The sequence below is a fragment of the Leptosomus discolor genome, chromosome 1 (assembly GCF_034619465.1).
Source record: "Leptosomus discolor isolate bLepDis1 chromosome 1, bLepDis1.hap2, whole genome shotgun sequence".
In the NCBI taxonomy this organism is placed as follows: domain Eukaryota; kingdom Metazoa; phylum Chordata; class Aves; order Leptosomiformes; family Leptosomidae; genus Leptosomus; species Leptosomus discolor.
The window spans coordinates 96,700,219-96,721,827 of NC_141391.1; the positions used below are offsets into that span (position 1 = coordinate 96,700,219).

Sequence of the window (21,609 nt, forward strand, 5' to 3'; positions counted from 1 at the left end):
CGGGCGGGCGGGGCCCCTGTCACCCCGGCTCCCCGCACCCCTTGCCGCCGGGGCGAGCGGCGCCGCGGCGATGTAAACACCGCTCCGCCGCCATCCGCCGCAGCAGGAGCCGCCGCCGCCTCCTCCTCCTCCTCCTCCCCCCCCCCCCCCCTCCCCCGAGTCTCCAGCGCTGGGGCTCCCTCCCTCCCCCCTCCCTCCTCCTCCGAGCAGCGGGGCTTCCCCCCGCCTCCCTCCCTCTCCCCTCCCTCCCTCCCTCCCTCCCCCTCCCTGCCGGCTGTTGTTGTTGTAATAAAAGTTGTGGTGTGTGTGTGTGTCGGGCACCCCGCCCCGCCCGGCGCTGGGGGGTGTTGGGGGCGCGCAGGGGGGGGGGGTTGCGATCGTGAGTTAATTACGCTGCGTTTCCATGAAATCGTGCGGAGTGTCGCTCGCCGCTGCCGCCGCCTCTGCTGCTCCTTTCGGTGATGAGGAAAAGAAAATGGCGGCGGGGAAAGCGAGCGGCCAGAGCGAGGAGGACTTCGCCAGCTTGACAGCCGAGGAGAGAGAAGCCCTATCCGGCCTCGACAGGTACCCGCTCCCCACTCCGTCCCGGCCGCCTCCGTGTCCCGGCTCGGCCCGCGCTCCCTCCGTGTCCCCCCCCTCCCCTGCCCGCGGCTCCCCGCTCGGGAGTGCGTGTGTGCCCGTGTGCGGGCTCCCGGCCCCCGCCGCCGCGCTCTGCCCTTGCTCGCCGGGAGCGAGCCTGCCTGCCTGCCTGCCCGTGAGGGGGGCTGACTCTCGCTAACGCTTGTGCCTCTCTCCCCTCCCTCCCGCCCGCTCCCCTTCTGCAGCCGACTCTTCGGATTTCTGAGGCTTCATGAAGATGGCGCCAGAACGAAGGCCTTGCTGTTAAAGGTAAGCGTGAGGGTGGATGTGGAGCGGGGCTGGGGGGGGGGAATGGGGGGGGAGGGTAGGGAGCCGGCCCGGCCCAGCCGCCCCCTCCCTCCGGTCCCCCGGGTCCACACGGTGAGTGTGTGCGTACGAGTGTGCATCTGGGTGCGAGTGCGTGCGTGTGTGTGTGTGTGTGAGGGGGGGGGGGCACCGCCACATCCGCGGCCGCACGTCCCCGCAGGCGGCAGGGCGCTCCGCCTCGGCCCCAGCCGCGGTCTCCCCACGCGTCGCTGCCGCCTTTGCTCCTTCCCTCCCCCCCCCCCCCCCACCTCCCCCCCGCGGAGGAGGGGGCCGGGTGCGGGACGAGGGGAGCGCGGCCTTGCGGGCTCCTATCCGGAGACTTTTGCTGGTGTCCGTCCAGCCCCGGGACGGGAAAGTGCCTGCGCGCCGGGGCCGGAGCCCGGGGCCGGGAGCAAACGCCAAGCGGGGCGGCGGGGCGGGGGAGGGGGCGCGGGGGCGGGAGGGAGGGGGAGGAGGAGGAGGAGGAGGAGGTGGTGGTGGTGGTGGCGGCGGCGCGGGGGGGGAGGGAGGAGGAGGAGGAGGAGGAGGGCGCGCGCGCGAGGCGCTGCTGACGTTGGCCTCTCCCCGGACCCTCCCTCGTGATTTTCGCCCCGCGCGGCGGGGGCCGGCGGCTGCGCGCGCCCTGCCCGGCGGCCGTTGGGCCTGGCGGCGCGGCGGGGGGGAAGCTGACGGGGAGCCCGGGGGAGAGCGGGGGGCCCGGGGCGGGCGCGGCGCTGAGCGGCTCCCGGCGCCGAGTGACTTGTTTACTCTCCGGGCCCGGCTGCCTCCCAGCGTGCCAGGTCTTCACCGAACGCCTTGTCCCGCCCCGCCGGGCCTCCCGCTGTCCCCGCCGCCGGGCGGCTTGACAGGGAGCGGGACGGCCCGCGGGTTGCTGGAGCCTGCCCGGGCTTTCGAGAGAGATGTTTGTTTCTGTGAAAAGTTGTTGGCCCTGTCATTTAGTTAAGTAATGGCTGCTCCTGTCGGCCCAAGATGGCCGGACAGGGAGGAGAAAGAGAAGGGGGGGCGGGGGGGGGGGTAAACACGAAACAAATACCGGGAGGGAACACGCGCGTCGCCTGGAGCGTGAAGCCCCCGGCGAACGCTGAGGGAAACTCTCCTGCACATTGCAAGTTCTTTCTGGGTGCGTTCCTGCTGCAGGCAGGGCGTTTGCAGCGCCGGTGTCCTCCTTATCAACCTGTAGCACATTCTGCTGCCCATCCGTGAGCTACTGACAAAGGCCGTGCCGGCTGAGCGCCTGCCGGGTGCGTTTAGAGGCTGAACGCGAAGAAAACGTTTGGGTAACAGAATAAGTCGAACTATTCTTAAAATACCACACGATTGAAGCAGGGGACTGTGTTCTTCTGGTTCCTGCGTGCTGACTCGATCCTGTCAGGAGCGTTGCGTTTGACACTTTGTTCACCCCATTGTTGTGCCCGTGTTGTATGCTGGCATTTTCACGGGAAGGATTTATTTCTTTTTTTTTTTCTTTTTTTTTTTTTTTTTTTCCTATTGCTGGTCTCTGTTGATCCGAAGACCTAACTCTAAAGCATGTTGAATTCGGTAGCCTAGGCCCTTACTTGTGTTTGGATGTTTATTTCTGGCATGATTGGAGAAGCTCAATGTCAGGACGTGGAGGGAGGGGGAGGGAGAGATGGGAGGAAGAGCAAGTACACTTTTCTTTGTGCTTCTATTTAAAAAAATCCGTGGTTTCCTTTTGATTTTCAGAGTTATTTATAAAAGTCCTTCTTCCGATAAATCAAAAATGTAGCAGAGTGACATGTCAGACCAGTTAAATAATATATGTTAACTGTTAGTGGACCAGAATTAATGTCTGCTCTGTGGATGCTGTTGAGGCTATTGGAAATATTAGAGAGAATCCTGTGTAGGATAGAGCTTAAGGATGCCAGGTAGAAAATAAAAGCATCCTATGTAGTTAGATAGTCTGTCGCATAACATCAGTAGGTTGTTTTATTTTGCGTACTGTAAAACTAAGAAACACGGGCAGCAATTCAGCATATTAGTTGAATTTTGAGTCCTTTCTTGCATGTAACGTGGTTTCTTTTCTATGTCAGTTGATTGAAGTTTCAATACATGCAGTCTGTTTGAGATGGCTGAAGTTGTGGGACATTTTGATAGTTTTGAAGTGTATTTCTAGAAATATCGTTGTATGTTCCCCTACTGTATCAATGTATGAATCCATGCAGTGAAGTCTAAAAAAACCCCAACCAACCAAATATTTTGCTATTTCACTAAAAGTTTTCTAACGATGTTTTGGACATTTGTGATTTGCACATGAACTCACGAAGCGTGTTCCTTGTAAAACTTGTCTCTGAGAAAAGTAGATTGTTAAGGAAGTAGAAAGATGAAAATTCTACTGTTCAGTACAAAGATGTTTGAGAGGAATTTCTGGGCTTGAACCAGGTTCCGTTTTGTTTGCGCTTTTTACTTGCAGGGAATGTGCACGTGTTTCAATTGCTGTTACTGATAACAAGAAGTTGTTATTTTTGAGTTGTTTGTTACTTAAGCATTTCCCTTTCTGTGTGTGTGAAGCTTCGTCTTGCTGTATGGGAAGGTTTAGTGTAATTAGGAAATCACTTTAATTCCATGTAACAGTTATTTTTATTGTAGAAAGTACGGCCGTATAGATGTGCATTTGGTTAATAGGTTTTACAGCAACAGTAACAAAATCTTCCCTTTTGTGCATGGAGCAACAACAGCTAACAAAGACCTTAGACTCCATCATTATGAAATCCTAACTGACTGATTTAAGAATCTACAAGCCAGCACGTTATAACGTAACGTGAGATTTACGTGCCAAGTACAGCAGGTAAGGAAAACTATTGAGTCATGTTTCCAGAGGAATCCTTCACAAAGGCAAAGATTGATCGTTGCTCCTTTCGATCCGAGAGTAGCACCCTTGCTACTGAACCTTTTGGAAAGGCAGGCTGTAGCAGCGCCTCTTTGTTCCCTGTTACCTGTGGCTAAGGTGGTAGGAGCAGAGTACATGTCCGAGGAGACTGTTGGGGTGAGGAGGTGAGGTCCTGGGCTGCAGGTGTGGAGGGGGCTGCTCCCTGACCCGCACAGGTACTGGTGCAGCAGCAGGATTCTGTTGTGGGCTTCGATTTGGTGCCTCGGAGCGAGGCTCACTGCTACTCTCGTTCTTACTGGGACTCACTGGGCAGGAGGCCGTGCGTTGGCTTCAGCCGCTTGCAGGCTGACCAGGAGATTTTGTGAAGCCTTTGCAGGGCAAACTCTGGTTTAGTGAAGCCACACCCTGACAGACTTTAATAAGAAGTCGTCTGGGATCTCTTTCAGGCATGGAGGAAGCTCTGTGTCTGGAGCTATAACATAGTTGTGGGTTTTATTCATGCTCCAGGTCTGGACTGCAGTCCCCCTTTTTTGGTAGTTTTGCTTTGTAGAGTGTATGGCTGTAGTATCATGAACTAAACTGAGCCCTGCTGCTGGGTGTAGCAAATCAAAAGAGCAGGTAACACATCAGATCTATACAATTTTATGAATTATTGAAGATACAGACTAAAAGGTCAGGATTATTCTATTGTTGCTCCATGTATTGGATATGGGATAAGACAGAAGAAATCAAACTTTCCTGTAATGGTATACACACTGTTTGAGATAAAGGAACAGAATTTTCTATTGCCAAAAATTTTGTATTTATTTTGCAGAAAAAGAGCTTGAAAGTCATGATTTGCAGCAGGTGTGGTTTTGGGGGAGAGGGAAATTGAAAAGGGAGGTCGTCTTTCAAAGTGTTTGAAATGCTGAAGGTCCAATGCAGCTAGTCCTATATAGGAGAAAGCACTCACTGTTCTGCTTCTGTAGTTGACAAGAACATTAATGTGTAGGAGCAAAAAACCCCAAGCAAACCCTAAACCACCCCCCTGCTGTTATCTTGATGTCTGTTTCTCCCAGGAAGATGTTCTGAAGGAGGTGAAGCTTAAAGATTACTTGAAGGGGGGAGGACATCCATTGTATTGGAAGGGAATTGCAAAGCATTTCCCCCCCCCCCCCCCCTTTTTTTAATGGTGCTTCCAGTGTTTAACCAAAGTTGACTTTCAGTGACAAAGCTTCGTTTCATAAGCTGTAATTATTTGGCTTTTATACAGGTTTAGGTTGATGTAGCTGGTCTAATGTATTTGGTATAAGATGGGTGCTTGTTAACTCCTATTCATTGAGTTTAATCAGTTTGTCATATCCTGTAGACAAAATTTGAAGCCTGTTTCCATTTAAAAGTATTGATGTTGAAGTCGATTTAAAGAGAGATGAAGTAGTTCCATGCAATATGCCGGTTTCTGGTCTCTTGTGTTACCTCTTGTGGTTTTGCAGCCCTTTTGTTTTCCAGCTGACTTTAAAAATGGGATTTCCTTTGTGTAAAGGCCACACGTGTTGACAAAATTAACAGAGTGATTATCTGTGCTTTTATTAAGCACACAACATAAGTGCACAGTGACAATATTCTTTCATCTTTCTTATAATTGTAGGTGTTGCTTGTTTCAAAATAGTTCCGGACAGCGTGATTTAGTATATATTGACTTTGTCCCTTTAGTGTTGACATTAATGTTAATTTTCTACTAATCTATAATTAAATATCCTCAGTTTTAATTATAACAGACTGCCTGAAAAATGATTATGCAGGAAAACATTTTAGCAGATTAGTCTAGGTGTAGTAGAGTTATTTTCTTTAATAACTTTGGAAACTTTTTTGGTTTAATTTATTTTCATTGAAACAAAGAAATACTGCTTTAAAAAGAGTGATAGTGTTTGCTTTATATAATGGCAGCGCTGGGAATTGGTACCATGAGACGCTTGTAAAGCATTCCAGGAAGTGGGCAGCCTCTCTGATTTCTGTACGTTTATCTGAGCTGTTCCTTTATCCTTTTTTTTTTTTTAATATGTTATGCATCTCGTATTATTTGTTTATTATCTAGCATGCTGTCTGCTCACGTGGAACAAGTCGAAGTTGGTTAAAATTTTGTGAATTGTGCTAAGGGTGGAACTGGTTTTCTAGCCTTTTCTGTGGGTGTCTGGAAGTGGAAAGATTTAAAGTAAAAACGTTAAGTGTGTTTATTAGATAGTTGGGACTGACATAGATTTTTTTTTTTTAAGGTCAGTATTTTTCTGTGTGCAATTTGGGCTCTATGTTAATAGGGCAGGGTTTTTTAAGATCCAGTTAATATGTAAGGGACAACACATTCTATAGTTCATGGTTGTACTGTGTTTATACTTTGAAATTACAGTTAGAGCCTATGTTATATTTATGTATCCTGGTACCCTAAAGACTTAGTTACAAGCTTGCAGTATTTATTCTTCATCTGGTATTAGAAACAACCTTTTTTTTTAAAAAAAAAAGGACATTACACTACTTTTTGTTTAAGTTTGAGTTACTTGGCATGTTTTATAGTTTCAAAACTACTGTTCAAGACATATTGCTTTGAAATAGCGGGTTTTATTGCTCAAAATATATTCTTGAGTGTCTTTGATATTTCTTAAGTTTATAGTGCAGTGTTGTTACTAGTTTGTGAAGGCAAGGAGGTCGATGAAGTTGCGAATGTTACAGTTGTTATTTTAATATGTTAATGAAAAGACAAGGATAGACCTCATCTCTACAAGATGACAGGACAGCTAGCGTATTGAGATTTGCATTTCAGTAAGCTTTATGTTTGCTATCAGGAGCTATTAATAGGAAATACAGTAGAAGATTTTTCTTTGTTACAGCAGCTTTTCATGTTTCTTCTGGAATAGATGTTACATATTGTAGCTTCTAAGTACTGGTCAACTGAGTCTGGAGGCTGAAGTGGTCCATTTCTTTTAAGTGATGCATATGCATAGGCATAAGATAATTCATGCCCTACTGACTTAATAATCAAACAGGCAAGGCGGGCAGCAGTTTGGGATGAAGAAGAGAAACACTGTTGCATTTTAGCAGCTGAGGAATAGAGGATTCATTAAATGACTTAATTTTTGAAAGTATGAAGGAAACCTGCGGCAAGGATGGGGCACAGTTGTTTTCCTTCAGTTCAATTCCAATAATTCAACCACTGAAATCTTTTCCAGTGATCCATTCGTGCATCACGATACTCGTGGACTCTAGCTTTCGATTTCTATACAGGTAATCTTAGGTACTGTATGTGAAGAAGAAATAGACGACCCAAAGCTTTTGTCTGTACATAGTATTCAGGTGCGCTTTCTGTTCGTGAAAAGCATGGCGCTCAGCCTCTTGCCAGCCTCCATAACTATTTGTTCACTGTGGTGGGTTGAGTGGACTTGATAATTATAGAGGTAAGACAGTCTGCAAATGTTGATACCATCTGAAGTACGTGTTGAAAGCATCATCTAAAAGCTGTACCATATGTTTGTTATACCATTTTAGAAAAGAGTTGATGTTTCATACTTGGATAACTGTGCATGTAGAACCATTTGTTTTCATTACATTAGTAAGATGATACAAGAATTAAGGGGAGTCATGGAAAATGTTTACGGCTATAAAGTGATTTTGTACTGATAAACATTTGTCACAAGACTTTCAGGTACCAGCATTATATGCCATAGCCCACTGTTCTTTATCCCGCTGAGGATTAGGCAAACTTATGTTCTGTGGAGAAATTTAGCTTTGGTTTCCTGCCTTACAGATTCAGAAGTTAAACTTCAGGTAGATATCTGGTTAGTGAACAAATATTATTGTTCTTAGACCTCAACTGCTACGATTTTGGGGCAATGGGAGGGATTTTGCAGTACTTTCAGCAGACTGAGAGGAAAGGAAATGTGTGTATTTGTAGTTCGAGAATACTAAAATAGTTGTGTAAAAACTAGTTACTGCTGTAAATGGCTTAGATCAGCTTCTGCAGAAGCGAATTAAGCAGATGGGCTTTTGAGTTGGATCTGAATACATACCTGAGCTAGGTGGCAGGTTTTAGTATTGGTTCAGATAGTTCCAGAAGCTGAGCCATTATCGCGTGCGCTGTGAATGCGTATAGCTCTATGTATCCAACTTCCAGTCCTTTAGTTTCACACCTGTCTTGTATTTTACATGTACAGCTCGTGTAAGTTACTTTTTGTTTCAACCTCTCTTCTTGGTGAGGTTCTGCAGCTATGATGTTTGAAGTGTAATGCTTGAATAATGTATCTTCACAATTAAAAATTGAAGTGATGCTCATTAAACCTCAGATGTCATTACAGAGACCATTGACTGTCTTTGTTACAAATGTTAGCAATGTTAATCTTGTTCACTAGCAGAATACTTCTTTGTAGTTAAAACCAGAAAAAATTGAACTAAGTGAGTCTGTATGGAGCCCTTCAGAAGGTTGCCAGGATTTTTATAGGTGCACCTGAGAGGATAATCTTGGTACCTTTCAGAACATTTTGTTTTGAGGAAAGAGAGGAACTGTGTTTGATACAGTCTGATCTGAGTTTGTTGGACCAGGAAAGGTCTGTAAAGCAAGAGAAAATAATTAAATATTTTGTTACATGTTTCTGATTTGCAGATAGGCACATTATAGAAATAGCCGTAGTAGGGTTGCAATTCCTTCTGTAGAAAGGCTGTTTGCAAGACTAGTCTGTTCAAAGCTTGTTTTCAAGAGTAGTTCTACTGATACTGTCAAAAGTAGTATGGGCCACTTGGTAGTTTGCTTGTGGACTGAATAGAATTTATTGAACGGTACGTTTTTTGAAATGATCCTGTGTCATTTTGCAGTGGATATCAATATTATTCTTGATATGAATGCTATTCTTTGTATCTGAAGAATGCTAGGAGAGTGTTCCTTATGTAAATAAATAAAAGCCCCTTAAGTGTATTTGGGAGTTGAAGAATATTCTTTCTCAGATACTTTCACTTTAGAGTATGAGAGGATGCATGGATTACCATCAGAACTGTTTTGACAGAATAGCTTCCTTTATGGTTCTTGCATTTTCTGGGTAGCGTTCACAGAAGAAGAAGCTTGTTTAATTAAGATGTAGAATTGAGAGCTCACTTGGAGTTTTGTAAAGGGAGTGACTAAAAGTGTGCTATGAATTACAACTAGAACACTATATGTCTACATATGAATTTCCTTTGTGGTAAGATGTTAAATTAATTGTTGTTTATTAAAATGGCTCTAAGTCATTTCCTTTTCTCACAGTGGCATTTTAAGGATTATGATTCACTTCTCAATGTACATTGGTTATTGAAGTCTAAAGCGGATTGACTTGTGAATGTGCTTTTCATTAAATTTCTGCTTGCATTTTGACAATTTAAAAATTCCGAACAATTTTCAGGATATCGTTTGCAGCATTAGCCAAAACATCTAGTGCAATGGCTTTTAAAGCAGAGCCAATAGGGTGTGGGGTTTTTTTTTTGATTACTTTACTTCCATTGCAGCTGCCATTTTAACTTTTTATTTAAGCACTGTTTTCATTATCTTAGGATTTCAAAATTCAGTTGCACAAAAATCTAGAGCAGAATAATGAATTGGAGTTAAGGCTTCAGTTTTATGCATTTTTCCTCTAGGTAACAGAATTCTAAGTACTCACTGTGTTGCTACTCACGTGGTGCTAGTGAAACCATTTTTGGGTCTATGAGGTGAATCAAGCTGGAAAACTGATTCAGATAAAAAATAATCTAGTAAAAATGGAAAATTATTATTTTTAAATAACTAATACTGAAGGTTAGTACTAAGACAATGGTTTTAGATTTTGGAAGAGTTTGCTCAGAGCTCAGTTAGGAGGGATTCTGTGGGAAGCTTCCATGGAAGATAAAGCAGCTAGTGAGTGCTGGTAGTGTTTCAGGGATGCTGTCCTGGAAGCACAAAAACAGTTCATCCCTTTTAAAGGTAAGGGAAGTAGGGGAAGACGGAGACCCCCCTTGGCTTAACTGCGAGCTTCTGAGTCTGCTTAAAACCAAAAGAAGAGCGTGCCGGAGATGGAAAAGCAGACCAATACCTGTTGAGAACTGCAAGGGCATTGCTGGGGCAGGCATGCAGAGATGCAGTTAGAAAAGCAAAAGCTCAGCTCAAATTGAAATTGGCCACAGATGTCAAAAACTACAAGAAAGGGTTCTTCAGGTACATAAACAACAAGAAAGAAGATATTGAGATGCTGTTAAACAGGAGAGGTGAATTAGTCACCAACAGCACTGAAAAGGCAGAGGTTCTCAACACTCTCTTCACCTCTGTCTTTACCAGCACTGTTAGGCCCCAGGCCCTGGGAATGAAAATCCAGGTTGATGCAAATGCAGACTGGGCCCCGTCAGTGAAGGAAGAGTTGGTGTGTGAACTCTTATAGGAGCTTGACCGCTACAGATTGATGGCCTTGGACATTATCCACCGGAGGGTGTTATGAGAGGTGGCTGATGATATTGCAAGGCCGCTTTCTGTGGTCTTGGAGAAGTCATGGAATGTCATGGAGATCAGGGAATGTCCCAGAAGACTGGCAGAAGGCTGATGTCACTCCCATCTACAAGAACGTCTTAAAGGAGGATCCAGGAAATGAAATGCGCATCAGTCTTACATCAGTCTCTGGGAAAGTTGTGGAATGAATCCTCCTGGGGGCTGTCGCAAGTCAAATGAAGCACGTGATTAGGAGAAGCCAGCATGGCATTTGCCAAGAGCAGATCATGCTTGACAATCCCGATCACCTTCTACAATGAAGTAACCTGCTCAGTTGATGTGAGGTGAGCAGTGGACATTGTCTACCTGGATTTCTCCAAGGCTTTCGATACTGTTTCCCACAGCCTCCTCCTAGAGAAACTGATTCATCACAGTCTAGACAAGTGGTCTGTGTGGTGGGTGGGGAACTGGCTGACAGGCTGCACCCAGAAGGTGGTGATAAACAGCTCCTTTTCAAACTGGCAACCTGTCACGAGTGGCTTCCTGCAGGGATCAATATTGGGCCCAATGCTGTTTAATACCTTCATAAGCGATCTGGATGATGGGATCAAGTGCTGATGATGAAGTTTGCTGATGATACCAAACTGAGTGGGGAAGTGGACACTTGGGAAGGAAGAGCCACCCTGCAGGAGGACCTGGATAGACTGGAAGAGTGGGCTAACCAGAACCTTACGAAGTTCAGCAAGGACAAGGGTAAGGTCTTGCACCTGGAAAAACATGATCCAGGAGTGCAGCATAGGCTGGGATCTACCTTGCTGGGGAGCAGCTCTGTGGAAAGGGACCTGAGGGTCCTGTTGGACAACAAGCTCAACACGAGTGAACAGTGTGCTGCTGTGGCAAAGAAAACCAACAGGATGCTGGGCTGCATCAACAAGGGCATCACCAGCAGAGACAAAGAAGTCGTTATCCCACTCTACTCAGTGTTGGTCAGGCCACACCTGGAATACTGTGTTCAGTTTTGGTCCCCGCTGTACAAAGAAGATGTTTTTAAGAATAAATGAGTGTTTATTTGTTCCTTTCTTAATTCAAAGGAAAGGGTGAGTGTAGCTTTTGCTTTTTGTAATTTCAGAAAAAGAATCCCTAGTTAGAAACTCTTTAGCTAATTTTGAATCAGAATAATACATACTCCTCTATTCCTTGCTTAAGAGGTGGGGAAATAACTGAAAAAATGTTGTGCATGAAAACAACTCTTAAGCATTAGATGGTATGAGATGCATGTCTGAGCCGGCCTCTTCCGGCATCTTTATGAAAAGCCTCAAATACACCTTTAGCATAGGAGCACGCAAAATTTAATTAGCAAGTTAAATTTTTGTAGTGGAGGGCGTTCTTGACTGTAGTTACTGTGTGGAGGAAATTAATAGTTGAAATGGCTTTAATGCCTCTTCTGGCTATACATGGGGAGGATTTAGAGGTGTTTATGCTTATAGCAGAGTTCATTTTTGTTGCCCGAGTAAGATGAGATCACAAAGACCATCAGAGTGCATGTTAACTAATGAGCAGAATAAGGTCTCATTTTCAACCTTAAAAGGGCTCTTGTTAACTTACAAGTTCATGTGTTAAAAAATTCATTAGTTTTGACAGTTTTCTGGGGTTAGTTATACGCTGCCCATCGTTGCTGTCTTGATGGGAATTTTTTCTATGTGTAGTCTCAATACAAGACATTTTAAAAAGTTTATTTGATATAAATAATTTGAAAAAAGTAATGGTTGAATGGACCCTGGAAAGGTGACATTTGTTATGTAAAAAAAAAAAAAAAGGAAACCACAGCAAAAACTGTGTTATAGCTTGGAAATCTGTTGTAGGAGAGGTGGATGTGTTTGGGACAGTTGGAAGAATTGTGGAAGGTTGTGTAAGGATTCTGTAGGTAATTGTATGTGGTAGGGATGTGATTGTTGCGTAGGACTGTGACGCCTAATCTTGAAGATTGTCTTCAGTTAATCTGGGAACGTAGATGTGTTCCAAACTGTACGAGGAAAAACCTGGAACTGGAATATTGCAATCTGTTTCTTCCTGCCAGTAAAAATGCTGTCATTTTATGTTGTATTTTTCTTTATTAGTTGTTTTTCTTCCCCTGTGGCAGCTTGTTTTTTTTTTTTTGCTTTTGAGTGGTACGATGTTTTCCTGTAATGCCAGTTGCGAACTTGAAGCTTGCTTGCGTTGTGGCCAAAAATCTGAGAACAATGATGACTCCATTATATCCAGTGAAAAGGAATCTTTTGTACTGCTCACTTTTAATTGCTAATTAAGCCAAGTCCTTGGTAGTTTGAAAGAATGGAGTAGTTTATGCCCTCCACTTCAGACCAGTATGTGCTCCTCAGTTGTGGATAATGATGGAAGGTGTGATTTTTATTATGATTTCTAGATGAAAGTGACCTTCCTGAGAAAGCGAAAATGGGTAAGAGCACTCATTTCGCACAAGAAGCTCTTACAATTTGAGGAACGTGTGGTGCCTGTGGAACTGAGGTGCGGTTCAGGACTTTTGTGCTGCTTCAGGAGGCCTAGAAACACCAGCTGCCCCCTCCCAAGTGCTCTATGGGTTTTGCTTGACTGCTTTGCTTCCATTTCTCTATTTAGTGGTTAAAGGTGTTCTAGATTGTCCAGATGAGCAGCAGCAGGGATCTTCTAGAGAAAGCTTGTTGATGTTTGGAGGTTATTTTAATTTGTTCTTGATTTTTTTTTATTTTTTTTTTTTCTTCCTAAGCAATGATGTTAGTGAAGCTTCCTTAGTGGTGCAGCATTGGTTCCAATGCATTAGAACTCACTTACTTTAAAGATTCTTTAGCACAGGTAGGTAGGAATTTTCTAACACCAGGACACTGTGCCTCAAGAGCAGTGGGTAAGCAGATAATGCAGATTTACCAACTGAAACAGGAAAACAAGTTCCAACTATAGGTCATTTCACAACTTTTTCCCTCCGGGTTTTCTCACTTCCACAGTCAGAACTCAAAACTGGAACAAACTGATTCAAAGCAATTCGTTAATGACTAGCTTAAGGTCTGTCAGGCTTTAGACAGCTGGAAAGGAGAAGGAACACACTTCTGCTCCAGTGACTTCATTTTCATGATTTTTCTGTAGTATTTGAGAACCTTTCCAGATTTTTGTCATGTCATTGCTGAAATTAACTCATATGTTCTTATAAGCAGATTACCTGTTTCACTTAGCACCTTGTTTGCCAGTGGGTCCCTTTTCTAAATAATAATAATAAAAAAGATTACTGAAGAGTAGTAGTTATCAATACCTGTACATATTGGTACCTGGGTTTAAGATCGAGTGTACTGTCAAATTGAAATAACCTCTTCATGTTTATGTTCACACTTGGGTCTCAGTTGGACGGTAGTCTCTGCTGCTGTAGCTGTGCTGGCATTTTCTCTACCTCGGCAACCCCTATGCAGCATATGCTGACAGAAGTTATTTTGTTAGCATCGTTGCACTGTTATCTGCAATGTCAGAATCAAAACCCGTTGGAGCTCTCTATTGTTACCCTGGTTGGAGGGTTAAACCAAGGTGTATGATTTTTTTTTTTTTTCTTGCCCTAGTGAATGAACAGACAGAACATGGTAGAGCTGATTTCTGTAAAACAGCAATGCTGTCTGTAGCTGGGGCCTTTCCATGTGCTGTTGTCATGCTTGTATTAATTTCAGCTTTCAGTACCTTCCATGTCTTCTGAAGAATGAAAAATTCTGATCAGTCTTACATCTTGTTGCAAGTAATGTAGTTTAGGGCCCAGGTCAATGTGATCTTGCTATTTGTTATTTCAAACGACCAGGAAAAACTATGTAATGTTGGACTGTGCTGTGATTGCACAGGATTCAACTCTTGCTAGGACTGAGTAGTCTGTAGATGGAAACTACTCTGAAGTGGTAGCTTTTAAGGAAAGAAACATTTTTCACAAGTTATGCCAGTTCATTACTCTGTTGCAACTGCTGTATCAATTTATATTTGAAGTATAAGCTACTATGTTTTTATTTTTTATTTTTTTTTAACTTTTATTTGGACAAAACATTGTAAAATACACCTCGTGGATTAAGTCTGCAATGTAGGAGGAATGACTACTGTTACTTAAATGGCAGGTGAAAGAACATTATTAAACAACAGATACGTTCTTAGGATGATGCAACATTTATGTAACTTCATGTTGCTCATTAAATTAGTAATTTAAGTAGAAAAAATTCACATTTTGCTTAGAAACTAAAGAACAGACACTAAATGAGTAGGGCAGGTACCATGATACTGCCTCTCCTTCCACAATCAGGTAAGGGAATTAAATTAAATTGCCACTTCTGAATAATTTTGGCTCTTAGTGTAAAGGTGAGTTGTATTATTGCTTGAAATGCACATTAAAAATGAAGTGTTCTTTCATCACATATATCAAAATCTTGACATTTGATTACCTCTTTGGTTGGAACTTTTTCTTTACATGTAGAACTTAAAGGAAAATTCCCTTAGCTTTGGAAAAGGGATCCCTCTTGGGAGACACTAATGCAGCACTTGCTCAGGTGATTTGAACTGAAATGAGAAGGGAAGTGTCCATTGCAAAGTGGTGTTTACTGCAGAAAAGTGCCCATGAAGTTGCACTTACATGTCTGTATGAAGCTGTACATCTGTATGAGTTGTATTTTGTTTGACTGGTTAGAAACAGTTAAAGCTTAAAGCTGTATTGCCTGTGTAATGCTGGCCTCCTAACCTCTCCAGCAAGTTAACAGGTGCATTTTTTTTTTAATATGTGTCCCTCCGTTGTTCCCCACCCTGCAGCAGTTTTAGCTCTGGTTATCTTAAATTCTGCATGCGCCTAGCCCCCTGTCACGTAAGTGTCGTGATGTGTGAGGTGTCGGTCATATGTTTGTATGTAGCGATGTGAAAGGATGTGGGTGAGGGGGAAGCACATACTCATTAATTTTAGAAAAATCAGTTTCAAACAATGTTTGTTTTCAGTATTACTAATTAAATTCTCCACTTTCCCTTCAGTCTACTGCTATGCTTTTCAACTAATATACAAATAAATATGCAAAAAGAACCTAATTAATTGTGGTAATAGCACTTTTAAATATACACATGTATTTTAGAATGTTCAGTCTACTCTTGGATGCTATCATGCAAATTAATGTTTTATTTCTGTGCATGTAGCATGCATTATCTGTGGGGAAATATCTTTCATTTAGTATCAGCTACTTTTATGCAGGCAGTATGTAAAAGCCTTCAGTTTTTGACTAGTGTTATGCATGAGCGCTTAGAGGTCTGAGTTGTGTTCTGTGTTGTCAGTGAATGAAATGTTGAGACTTCATACCCTATGAGCATATCTGAACTGCTGCAAAAGCCTTGTAGATACGGTTACCCAGAACATTTTCCAGTGAGCTGAATTTAACTGTCCTGTGAGACTTTGCCATATGTAACAGATGTAGGCCTTGGAAGTAGTTTTACATTTACTTTCTGGAAGGAAGAATAACAAAAAAGTGTGTGATTGGAATGGGAGGAGGGAAGAAAGGGCAGATGGATAACAGTAGACTGTGAGTAGTGGAAAGATTTCCCACATAGGAAAGAGTAAATGCCCAAATTGTGTTTCTGGAGGTGTCTGAACAAGGTAGAAAAGACAGTCCAGGTATTCAGTGGGGTGGGAGGTAGCATGTAGCTTGGGCCACATAATTAAGTTACGTGCTTATCTTCTCTCACATGTTTAAAACTACTGTAATCAGTGGAAGGAGAATCTCCCAAGAATTTGGAAAGCGGCCGACATTTGAGGCATAAATATCCCCATTAATTGCACACTCTTTGTTTAGAGTCTCTAAAGTATGAATTAGCCTCTGAAATATGAAAGGTTTTACTTCCATCAGGCTACAAGAGCAAAAGTCTTATGAGGAGCAGCTGAGGAAACTGGGGTTCTTTAGCCTGGAGAAGAGAAGGCTGAAGGGAGACCTTATTGCTCTCTACAACTACCTGAAAGGAGGTTGTAGTGAGGTGGGGGTCGATCTCTTCTCCTGAGTGACAAGCGATAGGACAAGAGGAAATGGCCTCAAGTTGCACCAGAGGAGGTTTAGATTTGGACATTAGGAAGAATTTCTTCACCGAAAGGGTTGTCAAGCATTGGAAGAGGCTGCCCAGGGAAATGGTGGAGTTACCATCCCTGGAGGTGTTTGAAAGACCTGTAGATGTGGCGCTTAGGGACATGGTTTAGTGGTGGACTTGGCAGTGTTAGGTTTACGGTTGGACTCAATGGTCTTAAATGTTCTTTCCAACCTAAATGATTCTGTGCTTCTATACAGTAGGTGAGGGAAAGGAAATCACAGGATGGAGAAAGCTTGCAATGCTAAACTTGGCTTAAGAAGGACACCTTACAGTGACATTAATTTTTGGTCTTGAGGCAGTACTAAATTGCAAACTTCGTATTGTAGCAGAGTGGTATGTAATCCTTGCTTCGCCTCCAAACCTGTATGTCAGATACTAACCCAGTTAGTTGCGTCTGGCACGTGAGGTCATGGAGTAGGTGAGTGCCAGTGGTTGCAAATGAGTTCTGGAAATGAATGAGAAAAAAGCCCAGCTTTTTGGGAGGAGTTTTGAATGCACAACTAATAAGTTCCTTTAAACTGTAGCAGAGTTTTCAGAAGGAGGGAGGGATATTTGAGAATCATAGTGACAGTTTTGCCATATGCAGTCCCCTTGAAATACAACTACTTAGATTGTCGTTGTAAAAGAAAGGTTTATTTCTTTTGTTCTTCTCCTCCCCTGCAAATTCAGTGTCAACAGCACAGAATTTTGGTTTATGCAGTGAACTTTGTTCTGTGGTATGTTGTGTCCTTCCAGACTGGTCTAGCAGGACTTTTAAAACCAGGGAATGAGGTTGTTGTGCCTATGGACATAATTTTAACTCTGGCTTCCATGAGTGACACTCCCTCTTTTCAGGTCTGTAATCTGCATGTGCTCATTTGCTGCTGTCTGCAACTGGAGAGGAGCTGCCCATGGCATTCCTATGGCTCAGTTCTTAGGCTGCTTTCCAGGAAGACTCAGCTCTGCTTTTTTTCTAAACTTGTTTTTTTTCCCGTACCCAATGATCTCTACACCAACTTTGAGATTTGCATGTCATCTTTTTCTTATGCAACTGCTGATGGTCATAGAGGCCTAGGTGTCCCCCAGCCTTCCTCCTGCCTGTAGAAGGCAGTGCTAAATAAATCATAGCGGTTTTCTTGAGGCGCAGAAGTGTTCTTTCATTTGATCATGTTAGCAGTCAGGCTCACACATTTCTCAAGGGAAAGTCTTCCTGCATTGCATCACTACGAACAAAACAATTCATACTTTTTTGGTTAATACCTTGACTGTAGAGTACAGCTACCCCTTATGCAGCCAGAGTACTAACAGCTGCTTCCCAGTGACTGTTGTCACATATTTGTGGACAGAACTGTGGTTATATGTATTTTCTGTTTTCAGGATGTTATTTAGTTGCTCTAAGCCTTCTGGAAGGCCTCACACAAGATGCCACTTGATAACAAACTATGTGCTAAATTCTATTGGCAAAGGTCTTTTCGCTTAGTATTTTTATACGTGGCATGTCACTCTGAAAACCTGTCTCACCAATCTAGAGCTACAGTTTCTATTTAAAAGGTATATTACATTTTCAGATAAAGTGTACAAAAATAGTGATACTGATACCACTGTCTGTAGCTTTCGCTGTGGTCGTACAGCTATAGCTTCAGACAATGATAACTTTTTGATAGTGAAAGTGGGTAGTAGCATTAGGACGTCAATACTGAAAAGAGCACTTTTCAAATTTTAAAACGACATGCCAGATTTAGGCTTGGGTTGATGAAAATGGGTAGTAAGTTACTTGTTTGATTTTGGGTTTTTTGTTTTTTGTTTTTTTTTTTTTGTTTTTTTGTTTTTTTTTTTTTTTGAGTCCTGAACAAAAATGACAGCAGAATCCAATGGTAATGCTGCATTTTGCTGTATCTGTTTCTTCTTCTGTCATTTGCTCATTTGCTTCTGATCTTGTTGATAACATTTCTGTTTTGGAGAGAAAAATTGGCATTCATGGGCTTTATGAGACCTAAGAACATTTCGAAGTAATAGGTGACAGTGGCTATTTATATGTATTTTGGGAAAAAGAGTAAGTCTGAGTTAGAAGCCTGCCAACTAGATAAATGATGCAGCAGAAAGCAAATTGCATGCTTCTGCCCATTTAAATGGGGGGACACATCTTTGGGGGAAAAAAAAAAAACCACAACAAAAACCCAAAAACCAAAACAAACGCTTGGAACAATTACATGGAACATACTGCTTTTAGAGAACTGGAGATGGTAGCTTAGCATTATAAAACTTTTAAAAATACCCTTTCTAATGTAACCACCATGATTCCTGAACACCTGTTTTTCTTGTAGCGTGTTATTGACAGCTCTTGGTGTCAGAGCGCTGTTCTTTCTTTTGGTACTATGCTATGGGTGGCAGTGAATGTTGGGTGTGAAACGTTGAAAGTGATTTAAAAAGTGATACCCAGTCTCATTTCTGTTAGTATTTGTTGGGAACGTGTGGATTTTTTTGTTTGTTACCTCTTTAAATGGTTTGTTAACAGAAAGTCATGAATAGCTCCTTATTTTGCTTCAAAACTGTTTCGATTTTCTACATAAAGTTTTGGAGGCATATTACAGAGCATGTAATGCTACTGACTTTTTGTGAATATTCTTGCGCTCTTTCATTTTTCTTTTCTGGGGAGTTGCTGAAGTAAGACTTTTCTTCAAATTTAGAAGAAAATTATTTCACAAGTGAGTTTTGTAAAGCAGTTACCTTTGTGTAAAGGAAGTTAGTTTTTATGAGGATGGGAAGCTTCAGTTGTTATGTTACGTGATACTGACAGGTAGCTGCAGTGTTAGTACTTGCCCTGTTAGAGTTATGCTGAAGTTAAAGCCAAAAATAATCTGAAAGACCCTAATAGGTGGTTTTGGTTCTTAATAAATTAAATATCTGCTAAAAAATTGCATTCTTTCATTAATTAAAATTGTAAATTGAGATTCTCTAGAGAGAATCCAAGTACTGAATCCCACATGTGTTTGTTGTTGAAGATGGCCAGGTTTCAAATATTGTCTGTGGGTTTTGGGTCTGTAGTTATACTCTCCACTTACAATGTCTTTGCCTTCTGTATGGACGGTAGGGATGCAGTAGATCAAAATCTTAAGAAGTTGGTTCAGTCTTTTACCGAAGTTTTCTGAAATACTTTTGTCCAGTAATGCCTCAAGGGCATAAGCCCTTTGTTTCACAATTTAGCTCTTGATAGTAAGTCATTGGTATTGGTCTGTTGCACACAGGTAGAAACTAATTTCAGAAATTCTGTGAGGAGTCTCTTAGAGAGAACACAAAAGAACACATAGGTTTACATGAGAGTTTGCAGCTGTCTTTGAAGCCTGTCCCTTCACGTTGCAGGCAGTTGTGTCACAGATACATGTAATGTCATGGCATTTCTGAAAATCAGTCTTAAAAGTGCACTTTTGCCTCTGCTGTTCCCGTTTAAATGCGGCGCAAGATCCTAATTGTCTGATTTTTTTCAAATCCTTTTATATTTTTCAGTCTAAATCTATAGATATTTTTTTGTCTGTCAACATTGTTGTTAAGCTGAAGTAGCTCTTCTCTTTCCTTGATGTTTGTCCTGTTGATACTTGTAGAAAATAGTCATACTAGCTTTTGATTTGCCAAGATAAATAATATGAGCTGTTTTGATTTTATTTTGCAAGGTAGACTCTTCTTTCCTCTTATCCCTGCAGTTCTTTTCTAAATTTATTTTTTATCTTTTCTGAACGCAGGGTAATTGTATAGAATGCTATAGATCAAATCTGCTGAGATGGTATTAATATTTCTGCTTTTAGAACAGGTTGTTCCCCTGTCTCTGCTACTGTGAGAGCTTGGGAGCATCAACTGAAACTACCAGGAAGCAAATTCAGAATAAACTGAAGATGGTTCCTTGCAGTTAATCTGTGGAACTGCTAGCTGCCAAATAATGTTAAATGAGCGGACGTGGTTTTAAAGGGTGGTGGGGCAAATTAATGGAAGGAACATCCATTAAGAGCTGTTAAGAACAGCGGTACCACCTGTGCCCAAGAAGTTCCTGAACTTAAATTGCTGCTGTTTGGGAAAGTATTAGAAAAAAATATTATTATATGCCAACCTTTTGCTGCTTTTTCAAGAACGTGAGTTCATGTAAAAGCTGTGCTAATCTTCTATTGTTGCCATCTTAGTACATGTTCAAGTAAATATGAAGACAGGATGCTGCACTAGACCGACTATTGGTCTGACCTATCACGGTCGTCTTATTTTATCTTTGTCGGAAGTTATCCTCTGTTGAATTCCAGAATCATGTATGCTTTTTTGGTATGAGTTATGTTGGCAGCATATGCTCATCTTGGTTTGTTGCCTCATAATCCAATAATTAATGTACTTAAGGTTTTTTGAGTAGTTTTAATAAACCTGTTGCAGAGTTCAGGTTCTTACATGGTTGTACAATGTTTTACTGCTACGTGCCTCCTAGATTACCTTTGAAAAAGCCATCTGTGGCATGCTGATGGGTGTGTCTTCAAGTTGTAATGTCCTCACCTCATTTATAGTTGATAGACCTAAAATAGTACTGTATATTCAGTCCAAAGGCCGATATCATATCACTGCAGATTATGGACATAATGATAGGCTGCCACCAATAAGTATACTTAGTATTACAGCAGTTCCCCTTTTAGATGTGAATTTTGTGCTGCTTGGACACCTGTGAAAATGGATTTTAGGTAAAGCTTGGTCTGGCTGACAGGAAAGATGGAAGCATGTTGAACTGTATGTGAAACAAGTGCAGGACACTGTGATCCAGAGTCTCAAATCCCATTCCATTACTACACAGAAGGAATAAATTTTGACAAACTCACTTTTATGCCTGCTGCACGTTGTGCAGTGTAACTCTACTGTTAAGCATTACCACAATGAGGAGAATGGAGTTGAGGTTCTGCTCAGTGAAGTCTGCCTGGGTGTGAGAGGGACTAGTGTAAAGTTAGCAGCCAAGTCTTTACATCTGGAGAGGCAGGGAAATAAAAGTAACGAGCTGCAAACCTGATTTTAATATTCTATGAAGACTTTCAGTTTTTCAAGTTAACTCACAGCAAAAAAAATTTCAAACATATTTTCATTATACTGTATTTTTCTTCTTCTTAGCATAAAGCAAGAATCGAGTCTGTGTCATTTCTCATACTAGCCTGCAAACAGGCTAAAAAAAATCTGAATCTTAGTCCTAAAACTTGTAACTCTTACTTCAAATATGCTTTCCTCTGTCTCTGCTCTGGTTCCTAGGACTGCTTGTCAT

General features: G+C 42.3%; 1 protein-coding gene across 10 annotated transcripts in view; it reads left to right on the forward strand.

Moving 5' to 3' along the window:
- The first annotated feature begins 391 nt into the window (after positions 1-391).
- KDM6A (lysine demethylase 6A) overlaps positions 392-21,609 on the forward strand; it is a 157,800-nt gene continuing 136,582 nt past the window's right edge. For all 10 annotated transcript variants that reach the window (XM_086477448.1, XM_086477463.1, XM_086477476.1 and 7 more), the window contains exons 1-2: positions 392-564; positions 825-888. In XM_086477448.1, coding sequence (XP_086333574.1) covers positions 404-564; positions 825-888 — 225 coding nt within the window. In that variant the 5' untranslated portion in view covers positions 392-403. The remainder of the gene's footprint in view (positions 565-824; positions 889-21,609) is intronic.